General features: G+C 34.8%; 2 protein-coding genes across 2 annotated transcripts in view; one reads left to right on the forward strand and one right to left on the reverse strand.

Annotated features, from left to right (window-relative positions):
* The window catches only part of LOC140438580 (uncharacterized), a 239,032-nt gene that overhangs the window by 167,735 nt on the left and 55,540 nt on the right, over positions 1 to 15,757 (reverse strand). The gene's annotated exons all lie outside the window — the stretch shown is intronic.
* On the forward strand, positions 1,715 to 15,352 carry LOC140438581 (gustatory receptor for sugar taste 64f-like). The gene is given in 4 exon segments (XM_072528244.1): positions 1,715 to 1,812; positions 2,820 to 2,982; positions 11,081 to 11,170; positions 15,248 to 15,352. Coding segments are annotated over 4 exon segments (456 nt in total).

Raw genomic sequence — 15,757 nt, forward strand, 5'->3', positions numbered from 1 at the left:
GTATGATGCTATTTATCAGTCTTAATTTTGTTTTCATAGCCAATTTGCTTCTTCTTTCTGTTATTCCTCTTATTGCGGCTCTGGCGCTTAGGTACGAGGAGATGAGTTTCGTCATGGTCTTACTGTATCCATAATCTCTTCATTTTTAATGTCAGTCTTTCAATCCACACTCTGCCGAAGACTTTGCTTATGTCCAGGAAGGCTGCTCCTGTATATTGCTTGTCATTGAATCTAGCTACTATGTATTCTGTAAGTTTGAATACTTGTAGTTCGCTGGAATGTTGAGCTCTGAATCTGAGTTGTTCTTCTGGGATTAATTCTAGTCTGTCTGTCTCTGATTGGAGTATGGTTTGGATGACTCGCTCTATACTTACTTCAAGCTTATTTCCAGCAATCTTATTGATTGCTGGAAGTGAGCTAATCGGTCTGTAATTTTGCGGAAATATTTGGTTCTTTCCTAGCTTTGGTATCATGAGTACATGAGATTCCTTCCATCTGTTTTGGAATAACCTGTATCTTACCATTGCGTTTGTTATGTTTGTCAGATATACAATTGCTTTCGAAGGAACATACTACAGAGCCCTGTTAGTGATTTCGTCTGGATCAGGTGCTTTCTTTGGTGAACTTTTTCTGATCGGTTTACTTGTATCTCTTGGTGATGTGGTTTATTATTTCTTCTTGTTCTTCGGGCGTTTCTAGTTCTGTTTCTTCGACTTCTTCGATAAAGTCCATGTCTTCGTCTTTATAATAATTCAGTGTGCACTATCTCTCAAAAGTTCTTCTCATCTCCCGGTTTTCTCTTCTACAGAGTAGAAGATTCCGTTTTCTCCGTGTAGTGGGGGAATGGGTTTTCTATCGTTTCTTAAAGTTCTTTGGAGGCTCTTTATTTCTTGCATATTTTGGCCACCTTCTTCCATGTCTTTTACGTAATTGTCCCACTTTTGGCTTCTATGCATTGTTCAGCTATGTAGGCTGTTATTAGATTATCTCCATTGACTGACGAGAACTGCCTTCGAGATTATCAGTACCATGAGACTAATTCCTACTAGTTTGGATTACTGAATGTTACAGAATAACTAAAGATACAGATACACTAAATCAAACAATATTCAAGCCGGACTGAAACGTAAAATTACCCAACAAGGGTAAACGAGAAACTTAATCAACCTAGAATTGCAAATAATAGAGAGAAGAAACTATGAAGCTTTTTAGATCGAGTGTATGAAACAGAAAAATTTTAATTAAGAAACAGATCAATTGAGACAATTACAAACAAAGATAAACTATTAATAATAATTGAAAAATTCTCCTCAAAGCTCTCTAGATACAGAGACATAGACTGTAGTACACAACCTACAGTGATATCAAAAACGAGAATATTAAACAGTCGTTAGATATAATTCCCGATATAACAAAATCGCAAATCATAGGAGGTTTGAAAAAGAAGGAGGTTAGCAATCATCACGACCATTCTAACTCTAGAAGTAATTACTCATATAGAGTTGTTTTGAACTGAAACAGTACCATTTTCTTAGGTTTTGCAGCCAAAATATTCGTGTAACAATTTTTGCGGTAATAATTATTACCGACAAATACAAATACTTTGTTTGTTATTTATACGATTTATGTATTAAATTTCTTTTTTATGCCATTTTAGAAGACCATAAACAAATTTTGGAAAGATGTCAGGGAGGACTACACCAAAACCTGTACTATGTGCTTTAAGTCTAGTTCCTTTTTTAACGATATAATACTCTTCACATACGCCTGTAATTTGCTCTTTATATTAATTCAATTATTTGTTAGCTTAAGGTAAGTGAAAATTTATGAAACTTATTTGTTGTAAACGAATTTAAAGTTGTAAACAAACAAGTTGAAGGAACACCGATGGGTTCACCAATGTCTGCCGTAATAGTCAACCTTTTTTATACAGGATATGGAAACAAGGGCAATACAAATAGCAGAGCATAAACCCAAACTGTGGCCTATGTACTGTAGATGACACAATTGTTATACGAAAACATGGTGAAGAAAAACTCAATACATTCCTGCAACAGATCAACAATATCCACCCCAAAATACAGTTTACTAGGGAACGGGAAACAACAACAACGAGAAACAACAAGAAGAGGAAGTCTTTGAATATGCTGTTTAGTATTATCCCAAAAGAAATGAAAAGTTTAGCTGTTGAATTTGCTATAGTGAACAAAGTTCTAGTGCCTGAGAATTGGGTACCAACAAAACGAGCCAGTAATAATTGGTTTACAAAGTTCATGCAGCATAACAACAACGTGTCTATTCGAGTTCCTGAGTCTACTAGCTTAAGTCGGAGTACAAGTTTTAACAAGCACAATGTTGGGCTCTTTTTTCAAAACCTAGAACTAATATTAAGCCAAAACCATTTTACAACTAATGATATGTGGCATATAGACGAGACAGGGACTGAGTCTGTCCAAAAACCGGTAAAAATCATAGAGAAGAAAGGCGAGAAAAGACTTGGAGATGTTACTTCAGCTCGGAGGGGCAGAGGGTAACTTAATTCCTCACATGTTCGATTTTCCACGTAAGTTTTACAAGGAGCACTTTGTACGTGATGTGCCAGTAGATTGTAGCGGCACTGCTATCGTAAGTAGCCGAATAGCAGGCCTGGTCTTTTTGTTTTTTTTAAGCATTTTGCAAAAAAAAAGATGCTCAAAGCAGTCACCGGTTTTAGTTTTGTTGGACAACCACAGTGCTCATCTCTATATCCAAGTCCTTGAAAAGTACAAAAGTAGTTTTAAAAAGTAAATATGTGCTTTATAAATTTGTATTGGTTTTAGGAGGAGAGAACAAGTCATCGAACTGTTATACTTTTTCGGATCATTCGTATTTGTCGTTACACGAACTGTAATGGTATCTATATATGGCGGATGACTGTACGAATCAGGAAGAGCTGCATTACCTATCCTAAATGCTGTTCCTTGTGACTTATATAACGAAGAGGTAATAAAAAAATGTGTGAGCTTTTAGATTTTTGATTTAACGTTCACTAAAGTTTCTTAACAAAGTCGATTTCAAAAAAAAACTTTTAAAATATAATATTTACATACATCCACAAATAAAAACTTCTCAAAGACAACAACGTCATTCTTTATGCTTGTCGTTTAATTTTTTATTCGAAAAATATCTACACGACATCGTGCGCAACAACTTTCGGGAAAGTTAAATTAGTTTTCTACTACAAAGAGAGGGTGGAAAGAATAATAATGTGACAAGAGGGGCGACATTTTATTAAAATCTACGAACAAGCTGTATAAAAACAACGGATTAGGCATTGTTTTAAGGAAAAAATAGATCATTACCCAAATAATTGTACTTTTTCCTTTAATTATACCGAATGTCGGCATCACTCAGGGGTATGCATATTTTGTTCAAGACAATAAGAAATTATTATTAGGAGAAAAGAAACAAGCTAGATGTTAACTATTCCATAACTCAGACAATCTTTTTTCTACCATGTTGAGTCTGGCTGAATGACTACAAGTCTATGCCAGAAAAAAAACTATTCCATATATTAGCGGAAACATCTCGTTTTGTATTTACAAAACAGAATCAGTCCATATCTGTAAGAGTAACACTTTCCTAAAAGGGATTAGAAAGTTCTTTGAATTAAAAGAGAAAACCAAAAAGTGGCCTCTCATATTCTCTCATATTTGGCTTTCTCTTTTAACTCAAATGCCACTATTTCTCTTTCTATTTTAATTCAAGGAACCTTTTAATTCCTTCTAAGAAAGTGTTAGTCTTACAGATATGTACTGAAGTTGTTTCGTAAATACTAACCGCTAATATATGGAATAGTTCTTCAAGAGTTACAGTGTGAAAGGGATTCCATTCCATTGTTTTCCTCTAGGTTTCTTGTGCACATTGCCTTAGTTATTCCTTCTCTCCAGGATTTTTGACGTCTTCTACGGTTTGGAGGAACCCATTTCAGAATATTTTTCAAGAGTCAAATACCATACCAATTGCTTTCTCTCGACGTCTGTCGTTATTAAACCTCCAACTTCCATTCGTCTTTTTATATCATCGTTGCGAATCCTCTGACCTCCTAAAGATATCCATTTCGATTTGATTCAGCATTCTTCTGAGATTCTCCAGTTTCTGTTCCATGTAACAAACTACTTTCATTATTCCGCTTAATATGTTTTCACAAATATAACCATCCTCAAAAAAAAAGGCTCAGTTCACACTGAAGACTCAATTTGTATTGCCCTTTTAGATTAATTTTGGAAAAGTAATAAAGGTATTTGTTTTATATTCACATAAACCTTGTGTCAAGTATCTCAAAATACGTGCCTCTTAGTAGCAGGGTAGGGACTACAATACGCTGATTGATAAGTTAGTCCTTACATTAGGGATCCTGGTTAAGAAAAATGTAATCGATTTTAAGATAATGCTGCATTGTGTTGCATTGATAGGTAGTGTGTTGGTTAAAGCTGGGCATTCACGTTCCGACTTGCGGACTACTAGTTGGATATTCGTCTCCACTCACGCTCCGACTTGCTATCCAACTAGCGGTCCAACTTCAGTTTTAGTTTGTTTTCACGACGGTGTACATCGCTTAACCAAAAAATGTATCGATAAATATAATTAGGAGGAGGAAAATAGCAGGATTGTGCTTGTTAGCCTTATCATTTGAAAAAAAAAAGAAGAAAAAATGTTGGATGAAGAAATATGAGTGAGAAATTAAATGTATTTGACGTTTGGACTTCCACTTCGGAAATCGTTATCAAAATATTCCGAAGTTGAAGTTGAAATGTCAAATAAATTTAATTTCTAAGTAATATTCAGGCTTATTTCCAATTAAGCACATTAATTCACTTCAGAATAATATAAAGAAACAGTTACTTCTAATTTCAGTACAATTATGATTTACTTTTCCTTGTTTGTTGATAATTCTTCTGTAGACAATCCGAAGTGTTGGAAATTGTACCTGTGTGGGAATGTCCGAAGTAGGTCTACAGAAAGGAAAATGATTTGCCCTAACAAAAAGTAGATGATGATGAAGAATCGTGTATTTTAATAGGGGTAATTTTCGTTCAGTTGAAAGTTTATTTTCTATTAAATATTTGCGAACTAGGAATCTTTGCGTAAAGTAATTCATAGAAATCTCATACGTAACAGGTGCCGAAGGTCAACTGACAGGAAATTTTCGATCCGACCTGTGATCCAACTTCCAACTGCACCATTCACGCTCCCACTTCGTCGCCAGTCGGAAGTCGGACCTTCAAGTCGTCCCACTAGATGTTCCGACTCGTACCACTAGTTGTCCAAGTCCAACTAATCCAACCAGCCCACTCACGGTCCGATTTCAGATCCAACTGCAGAAGTTGGACCACTAGTCGGACTAAAAATCGGAACGTGAATGGCCTGTTAAAATCATGCTGGTCTGATTGTGATTTTAGACCGCATTAATGAAAAGACAAAATTTATATTGAAAAGGTGGCATAGGTTAATACAAAGTAATAATTTTTCATTTTTATTGATCTAACAATAGTTGGGTAATTTCTTTATTATTTAAAAAAGGTTAATTTAAAAGTTGTCTTTACAATCAATAATAAAAGACGTTTTATCATACGTTTATATAAAAGAAATTTACCAATTATTTTAACAACAAAGATTTGTCAAATCAATCGCAAACTAATGTAATATTTCCTATTTAAAATAAGTACGTGGCATTCTCTACTTATCTTTCTTCAAGAAACAACTTTTTTTGTCACAAAGGACACTTCAATTGCTATTTTTATTATTAATAAACCATGGGCGTAGTAAATAAAAGCATTTACTTATCAAGAAAATGCTTTTATTCAAATTTCTTCTGAAAGAAGTACAAACTAATTTGATGTACCTATTAAAGTCTACTTTAAACTTTAAATCAATAAATCTCCAAAACTACTGAATTGAATACATGAATTTTACATCATTATAAAGGGAGTTAAAAGACCTTTCACTAATGGATCATTCGACCCCCCTTTTCATTTAAGATTTTAGGGATGATGCCACCCCCGCTTAAGGGGCTGCAAATGTTAAAGTGATTTTATGCCAATTTTGTGTTCCCCTCGAAAACAAAATCGACGGGTCCGAGCGTTTTTTCAAAAAAGGAATCATCTGCCAGTAAATGCCTCTGTTTCGTTTTCGGTGCGCCACACTGTATATAGTATGTACTAGGTACATACCTTCAATATGTACTAGGTACGTACCTTCAGTACGTACTAGGTATGTACCATCAATCAGTGGCGCACCGAGGGGGGGGTTTTGGGGGTTAACCCCCCCCCCCCCCAGGATCCTATTCCGACACTGTTACTTACACATTTTAAGAACTCAAAATGGAGGTAACATCATAAAAAAAACTTTGGTGACCAACCAAACCCCCCCCCCCAGAGGCAAATTCTGGGTGCGCTACTGCCATCAATTGGAAAATGTACGTCTTCTGTACGTATTAAGTACGTACTTCGTACAGCAAAGTACGTACATTGTACATACTTCATGCCCATCAGTACGTACTTAGTTTGTCTTATTTACGTACTTGTGCTTACTGGGTAAAGATCTCAAAACGTTTTTTAAACAAAAAGTGATTGGTCAGTGACAGTGTGAATGGTTTCTATCGCAATCTAAATTAAGATCGCTTAAACCAGATATATGACAGTGGAAAACTAGTGCTTTTAGTACAAGGTTTATTTAAACGGTTCTGACGCGCCTACGTGTAGGACACACTAAGATCACAGTCACATTCTTTTTAAGCAATATATTGTGGTCAAACACTCTTATTTACTTTCGGCCAGTGAACGCCCTCTGTGCGACCTATGTGCTACGCCTCTTACCGTCGTCTATTTGTTAATTGAGTGTCCAAAATATCATAGAGAACGTTTAATAAACAATATACCAAATATTCTACCAGATTTATTAGGAGAAAACTGTCACGTAAAAAACTTATTAAATTACCTAAGGTCAGTCAATATTTTGTATCAGATTTAAAGATTTGTTTACTGAGTAACGCCGCTAATAACTGGTTGGTGGAAGCGGCAATGTTTCTTTCTATTAAAAAAAAAGTTTAATTACCCCTCTCTGTATTACTTCTGTTTCATCTAATTTAATTCCACACGCCATTTCTTAAACTTTTTTAGTTAGTTTAAATTAAAATTCAAGCGATCAAATCTTGAAAAAATGTATGTTTATCATTTTAGAATAAATCAAATACTTCAAAAGATCTGCAAAATCAAAAAAATATTACTTTCTCTTATTCTAGTTTGATCAAATGCCTATTAAAGATAAAAAATCACCTGAATAAAAATATAACGCCCCATTGCTCAAAAATTGAATAGATGATTGAGGAATGATGTCGTTGTGATAAAAAAAAATACAGTAGATAAAATATATAGTGTCTTTATCAAGAAAAACATAAAATCCGACGAGAAAAACCAGCTGAGATTTATATAATCTCGACAGATATAAAACAAAAGTAAGCAACTGCAATATTTTAGAAGTGATCTAAATAGCCCTTTTTCCTTTTTATTTGATATTTCGCAAGACGCCTTCCAGTGTTTCTAAGAGCCTTTTGAAAATGTTTATGTGTGTTGAAGAGAGTAACGATTATAAATTTAAATTGCTTAGAAATGTTTTAAAAGAATTATTACTTTTTATGAATGAGCCCATTTTTTCTTAACTCTTTTTTTCTCTTTTTTTTTAATGAGTGAACGCTGTTGAGTTTCTGACGCAATTATTGCTAATACAACAGTGCCAGGTTTTTTGTTTCTTTTTTAGTTTTTTTTGTATTATTTTTATTATTAGATGAAAAGGAAGACAGTAAAAAACTATTAATATACCATGCCGTCCATATGTATGGAATAAATTCAGTTTTAGCGTTATTATGTACTATCTGAAAAAAACCTGAAACAGGTCGATTTTTATTCTTAAATTGACAATTTACAGTATGAAAATATTATCCCCTTCCAGCACCCCCTTTGAATTATAAGCACCTCCTCGAAAACTTTAAATAACAAAGGGGGTCGTGTGGCACCTTGTTAGAAAGGGATTTTAGTCCTCTGTTTAGCAATATAAAGTTTTTTTAAGTTTGTGCAATCATAACTGAAAAAATTGATTTTTACAATTAAATTAAATTGTTCAACTTGACCACCATTATTCACTTGTTGACAATAACCGAGGCGATTTTGGAATTCTCGTACAACATTTTGTATGACCTCGGGGGTTATTTTGTTAGTTTCTATCGTTATCCTAACTTTTAAATCAGCAATATTGCCAGGTCTATTAAAATATACTTTAGAAATAATCAGGTATCTGTATCTGTTTTAGTATCTCTTTTGCTAAACATTAGGGAAAAAATTTGAAGATAATAAAATATTAGTCAAAAAGCCAAATAAACAACTGATATGAATCTAGTAGGCTGCTGTCATTTAGGTATTTAAAATTACTAAAAGACGTCAGTATAATATTTGTGCGAGTATTAAATTTAATTATGGCTCATTTGTCCGAGACTCAAAGAATAGACATTTTAATTATGATTGGTTTTGGTAATAAAACAAGAACTCTAAACGAGGTTTGTGAAATGTTTAATAATAAATACTCTGGTCAAGTTTTGCAGTCTACAGTTAGAAAAATTGAAAAGAAGTTTCGTTATACTGGACATGTAAAGAATATTGAAAAACCAGGTAGAAATGTTAAATTTACTGATGAAAAACAGTTAGATGTACTTCTAGAGATTGAGGAAAATCCGCATAAGACAACTCGAAAACTGGCTGCCGTCAATGATGTAAGTAAAATCATCTATTTTGAGAATTTTGCATAAAGAAAAATACCACCCTTACAAAGTTCAGTTGTTTCAGGAGTTAAATGAAGATAATCCCGATAGAAGGCAAGAATAGAATGAACGCATATTTGCAGTTCATAAACAAAATAATTTCTTCTGATGAAGTGACGTTTCATTTAGCGGAACGGTTAACAAATTCAGAGAAAATCCTCACTGGGTGTGTGAGACTCACGCAGTATCCTAAAAAAATTAACATTTGGGCTAGAATCATTAACAATAAAAGTATTGGTCCTTATTTTTTTGATGGCACAGTTGATGGTGAGGTTTATCTAGATTTTTTGATTAAATTTTTAGTGCCTACATTACAAACATTTTTTCCTGATGTCAATCATCCAAATGAGATAGATCGATCTATTTACTACCAACAAGACAGAGCTCTTCCGCATTTTGCACGTATAGTTAGAAATTATTTAAACGAGGTTTTTCCCAATAGGTGGATTGGAAGACGTGGAACGATCGAATGGCCGGCTAGATCCCCGATTTGACTCCTCTCGATTACTTCTTATGGGGTTATTTAAAATCTAAAGTATATTTGAATAGACCAAACAGTACTGCTGATTAAAAATTTAGGAAAACGGAAGAAATTAACAAAATAACCCCCGAGGTCGTACAAAATGTTGTGCGAGAATTCCAAAATCGCCAAAAAATTGTCAAGAAGTGAATGGTGGTCATTTTGAACATTTAAATTAATTGAAAATTACATTGAAAAATACATTCTAAATATTATGTGACATTATTATCTTCATTCAACCTAAGTTTTGTGATAGACACATTATCAAAATTTTACATCTTAAAAATCAATGTTCTCAGTTATCATTGCACCAAACTTAAAAAACTTTATATTTCTGAATAGAGGACTAAAATACCTTTCTAACAAAATGCCACACGACCCCCTTTGGTATTTCAAATTTTCGAGGGGGTGCTTATAATTCAAAGGGGGTGCTGGAAGGGGATAATATTTTCATACTGTAAATTGTCAATTTAAGAATAAAAATCGACCTGTTTCAGGTTTTTTCCAGATTTACTTTCTAATTTAACTGATTAGCCAGGAATACAGTAATATCCTGGCTTTATGGCATGGTCCCAATCGCGTATAAAAATGCAATTTTTATAAATATATGAAAGTGCAATTTTTATACACTATACCAACCCCTTTCACCCCAAAATCTTGCATTATCTGCGCTATTTTGTCATTGATAAATTCGTCTTGCAACTAATATGGTTCTACAAAATAAACCGTCATAATTTCTCTTTCCGCATATTAAATTCATCAACAATTTAACAATTCATATATAACAATTTCTGCGTAAAGCAAATTTCTTCTGTTTCTAGATCAGATGTTACTCCCTGAGAGTCCTTGAGAATATCCAACAAACACTCTTTATTAGAATCTGTTTTAATTCATTATTTCGGTTTTCTGTGAAAATTGCTGCCGAATTATTGCCCAGAATGTACCATCAAAGTTTATACCGAAAGTTGAAAGAAGGTGATCATTACTTGCACTCATTGCCTCGAATATTCGCAAAAAAATTCTCAAGAACATCTTTGTTTATCCTGGAAGCTAATATATACTCCACAACGTATTTGTTCATCCTATTTGTTCTTCAAATAATCGTACGTTTGTGACATTGATTTACCTGTAAGTAAAATTCCTTTTTGAAAGGGAATCATTTTCTTGTGAGTGCCTACTCTCATAAACTTAATGAATACCGTAATTTGATCCAGTAAGTTTCGTTGACTGTGAATATCTGTACCGAAAGCATTCCTTTCTTTCTAGACAGTTCTGAGTGATATTTGAATGCGAGTTGAACAAATCGAACATTTCATTGAACAGTTGGACCATATCAGATAATATTATTATATTAAGCGATTATTTATTGTTTATCCAATACATTGAATAATAATAATTAACAGTACCAAAATATTTTCTCCGCTCCGTAAAAATATCATGTAAACAATGCATCCGCAAGTCAAATGGCAAGTGTTGGTCCTCGAAGCTGACGTCATGCGCGAAATGGACGGAATTAAGAGCCGATAGTGGCATAAATGTCTGTGTGTATCGTGTACGATTGTCGATTACTAACTAACTAAATTTATTGTTAATAAATATGTACGCAAATGCAATTTTATTGAATTAAATAAAGAATTAATGCAACAAAATAGTTTTCTGTTTGTAAATAAAATGAAATATCAAGATTCTAAGAGGCAGTTTCTTTTCAGGTCGCCATGTTCATCAATCAGATCTACACCAGCAGTCCATCACTGTCAGGCCGTAATTTCTTTTTTATCACAAAAGGATTAGTTCTTAGTGTAAGCCTTTTTGTAGTTGTTTGTAAAATTACTGATTTTATAAATCTATTTAACCAAATTAAAATTTGGTTAAATTATTTGAAAGTAGAATAATATAATATATTAATATATTATGTTATAGAAAAAATTTATTATAAAAAATTAATTCGCATTCATCGAAAATATAATTTGATCGTTTTTAAAATTGAAATCATTCAAGCTTTATATAATTACACGAGGATGATTATAGAAAATGGGTTCACTTTTGACGCTTGGACACTAAAACCAGTTGATCATTCCCCATTTATTTGAGATCTTTTTACATTTGAGGATAAAAAAAAATGGTTAAGATTTAATCGTATATTATTTACGTACTTACGTAATGAAGACGATCTTCAGAGGCTCTTGTGAAATACAAATAGTAATAATATGTAAAAATATAAAAGTTGAAAATCTGATGACAATAGCAATTGAAAAAATAAAAAACATGACCAACTGTAAGGAGTCTTTACAATGTAAATTGAAAGTACTTTCGTCTTGGGTATGTATATTACGATGGAACAAAATGACCAGCTAAGAAAACGCTCCTTGATAGACCCATTGGCCAGAGACGAAGAGAAAGACCAAGAACAAGGTTCCTTGATAATATCGATGAAGACATGAGAAATATGGAAATACGTAATTGGCAAGGAAAGGCGATAAATAGGGATGACTGGAGAGAAATCCTTAAGGAGGCTAGCACCCACGCAAGGTTGTAAAACCAGAATGTATGATGATGATGTATATTACGACAGCCAAATAAGAAGCAAAAACACTATATAAAACTATATTTAAAACAAGTAAAATAAAACAGATAACATACATACACTTAATTCTAATAAATCATTAAGATCGACAAATCAATTGCTACGTAAAGAACCGGTATTTATTTATAGTCACAAATGAGTTACAAACGAAAATAATAGATTAGATTGACCATCACAGATCCTCAATAGATTGAGACTCAGGTACATAAAACACAAGCGATTAAGTACCCGATTAATTCAAGGAATTTGAGGGCCTGGTCAATAATTCGACACAAATATAAATTCGCAACAATGTATATAACACAATATACAAGTAAACGGTATTTTTTGCTATAGACAGCAAACAATGTAATTGGTGTATATAGTTTGTACTTTACCATGTAGATGGCGGTGGCGGTAGCTGGGCTACCCCGCAGGTAGGATGCGACAAGTATGTCGCAGCAGATCAGGAACAAAAGTGGACAGTGGTGAGTTGAGAAGGTTAGCTTTCGTCCGAAGCGGCTGTATTCCGGAACTACGTGTGTGCCACTGCCACTGAGGTTAGCTCTGTTGTCGTTTAACTCTTAAAACGAGTGATGAGCTCTACTAATATAATTTGTACTACCTGCAGTGAGATGGGGTTGTCGGTAAGACTTCGAAATAATTTCTATTTATTATTTAACCAATATCTCTATCAAGTTGCGAAACCTTAACACCTAGTCCTCAGCGTCGCTGTATTAGTACAGCGAATTTTTAGTAAGATTAATTTGGCAATATAGTCTTTTCTTCTCCCAAGGATATAGCCAAGGTACGAAATTTACCCAAACTTACTAGGATTTTCATTATACGAAGTTTCAAAATTCTAAAACTTTTTCTTCAAGGGTTATCGCACTGATATTTGTACAGAAAACCACACGATTTTAAGAAGAGGCTGTAGAATCCTCAGAAAATAGAAGGATAATAGAATATTTTGAACTCAACACAATGCAAACTTTACTTTTTCGTGTCTGGATCCGACTACAGTTTTTCTGCCCAATATCGGGCTACGTCTACACCCTTTGTATTTGCGAGCCATAAATCATCGAGGGTGCACTGTGATGGGCAAAGTCTGCATACTCTCAGGTGCTCCATGTTCTGTATTTCCCCACATTCACAAAGTGCGTCGCTGTCTGTCTTGATGCCCCATTTAATGAGGTTCTGTTTTACAGGGGCAACACCTGTGCGTATGCGATTCAGTGTCCGCCAGGTTCTCCAGTCCAGGTTCATTCCATTAGGTCGTTCTGGATGCAGGGGGAACAGTTCGGGTGGTTCGACGCTGACATTTCTCATAAACCTTTTCCTTGATTTAAGTCGGCTGATTCCTGGTGGTTCGTCAAACCCGTATAATTGGTGCCTTTCATCGAAAGTTTGCCTGAACTTCTCCACATATTGTGAGGCGCATCTACGGTCATCTGGTGATGAGAATCCAGCTACCCGGTACAGTAGGGGAGGGGGGTAGGCTTCATACAACCGGTAATTATTCTGCATGTTTCATTCAACGCCGTGGTGACTTGTTGGGCGTGTCTAGATCTACCCCAGACGGGACAAGCATATTCCCCTGTTGAGAAACATAAGGCCTCAGCTGTTGTCTTCAAGACCTGGGGGTTTGCACCCCACTTGCTCCCTACAAGTTTCCGGAGAAGGTTGTTTCTCGTAGAAACCTTTTGTCTTGTGTTCTGGCAGTGGAATTTATACGTTAGTGACCGGTCTAGTACTACTCCAAGATATTTGGGCTTATCAATATGTTTCAAGCGTTGTCCCTCCCAAGAAACATTCAGCTTTACATGCGCTAGTTGGTTGTTGAGATGGAATGCACATACTTGGGTTTTAGTAGGGTTTGGCTTTAATGAGTTTTGTTTGTAGTAAGTTGACATCATGTTTAAAGCCTCTTCCATTGTCGACTCTACTTGTGTGAGTGTTTTCCCCTTTACGGCTATACCAAGGTCATCAGCGTAGACAAAACTCTCAGTCTGAGGGTGCATTGGTTGGTCGTTGGTGTAGATGTTAAATAAGGACGGCGCCAGAACGCTTCCTTGAGGTAGGCCATTTTTTTGGGTTCTCCATCTGCTCTTCTTTCCATTTAGCAAAACGTAGAAACGTCTATTACACAACAGTGATCTAATGATATTTACCAGGTCGTAGTCAAGCACAGTGTTATAGATCTTAGTTAGCAGGGTTCTGTGGTTTATCGTATCATAGGCCGCTGTGAGGTCTATCAAGGCTACTCCCACTATGTCTTTCTGCTCAAATCCCTCCTCTATGTATTCTGTTAGGTTCAGCACTTGGCCTGTGCATGATTTACCTGGTCTGAAGCCTGCTTGTTGTGGGATTAATTTTGCATATAATTTTTCCTGGATGCGGTTTAAAATGAGACGTTCATACAATTTATACAAATGGCATAGCAGGGATATCGGACGGTAGCTACTCGGTAGTTCAGGGTCTTTCCCAGGTTTCAGAAGGGCTACTACTTTTGATTTACGCCACAGTTTTGGAATCTGGTAGGTAGAGCGACAGATGTTAAATAGATCGAGCACCCATTGTCTCGCTTTTTGCCCGAGGTGTTTTATCTGCTCTGTTAGGATTTCGTCCACTCCAGGTGATTTTCCATTTTTCATACAGTCAATACCATTTTTGAGCTCTTCGATGGTAAATGAGTTTCGCAAGAGAGTTGTTTCCTGGTCTTGAGTTCTTATAATCTTTGGCGTTTTGCAACGATTTTTTGTTTTGCCATTCAGAAGCAGTTGGTGGGCTATCTGATTTGGTGTTATTGTACATAGCTCTTTCATCTCTGTGGGATCACCATTAAGTTTTTTGATCATATTCCAAGCCTGCTTACTACTGTGCGTCATATCCATTTTACTTAAAGTCTCGCTCCACCGTTGTTGTCTGGAGGCACTTAGTGTTTGCTGTAGTCTCTCCCCTATCTCTGCCGTAACTTCGCTAAATGGGTCTTTACTATATTCTTCGGTGTACTTTGTCATAATGTCTTTTGCTTCATCGTTCAGACCAGATATGTAATGTTGTTGACATCCTCTGGGTATGTGTTTACATGTGATTCGTTTTACAAGTTTGATAAACGCGTCATAGTTTTTGGGGATCGGGACTATATTTTTCACTTGTGTTTCCAATTCATCTGCAAATTTTGCCCAGTTCGCTTTTTTAAAATTTAAAATAAAACACAATGCAAAACTACAGATTGTATATATAAATTAAGTATTTTGGCTTCTTTTTAATTTTGTTGGCGTTTAGAATGACGATATGTTATCTTTTTTAGATTGCTGCTTCAATTATTACATATGAGCTGGTCCTGATCCAGTTTAATCAAGAAACGTTTGAGAAATACCTGAACCCCCCAAATGATTCTTATATATGTTACTAAATTTAATGGTAGTTGTAGATATAAAATTTGGCTTAGGTATACTACAAAAATAAAGTTGTTTTACATGACTGGCCTTGTATTTCTTTGGTCCTGTATAAAATAAATTAAAAGTTAAATCTGATACGGATAGTGGTAAGGTGATTATGATATCAATTGAACCAAAGAAATTTACAGTTAATTAATTAATGTTATACAACAAAGATGAAAGAAATATTTAGGTGAGATTGTTTGAAGAATAATGGAGGGAGAAGAATAGGATAATTTTGATCAAGAAGACCGTCAGTATAAGCAATTGAGTGAAGATGACAACGAAACTACTACGACCCTACCAAAAAATATGTTGTGTAATAGGTTGTTCCAAATAATAACTGGTGGTAGTAAGAGCACCCCCTTGGGCTTGGGCTC

The sequence above is a fragment of the Diabrotica undecimpunctata genome, chromosome 4, assembly GCF_040954645.1.
Source record: "Diabrotica undecimpunctata isolate CICGRU chromosome 4, icDiaUnde3, whole genome shotgun sequence".
Classification (NCBI taxonomy): Eukaryota; Metazoa; Arthropoda; class Insecta; order Coleoptera; family Chrysomelidae; genus Diabrotica; species Diabrotica undecimpunctata.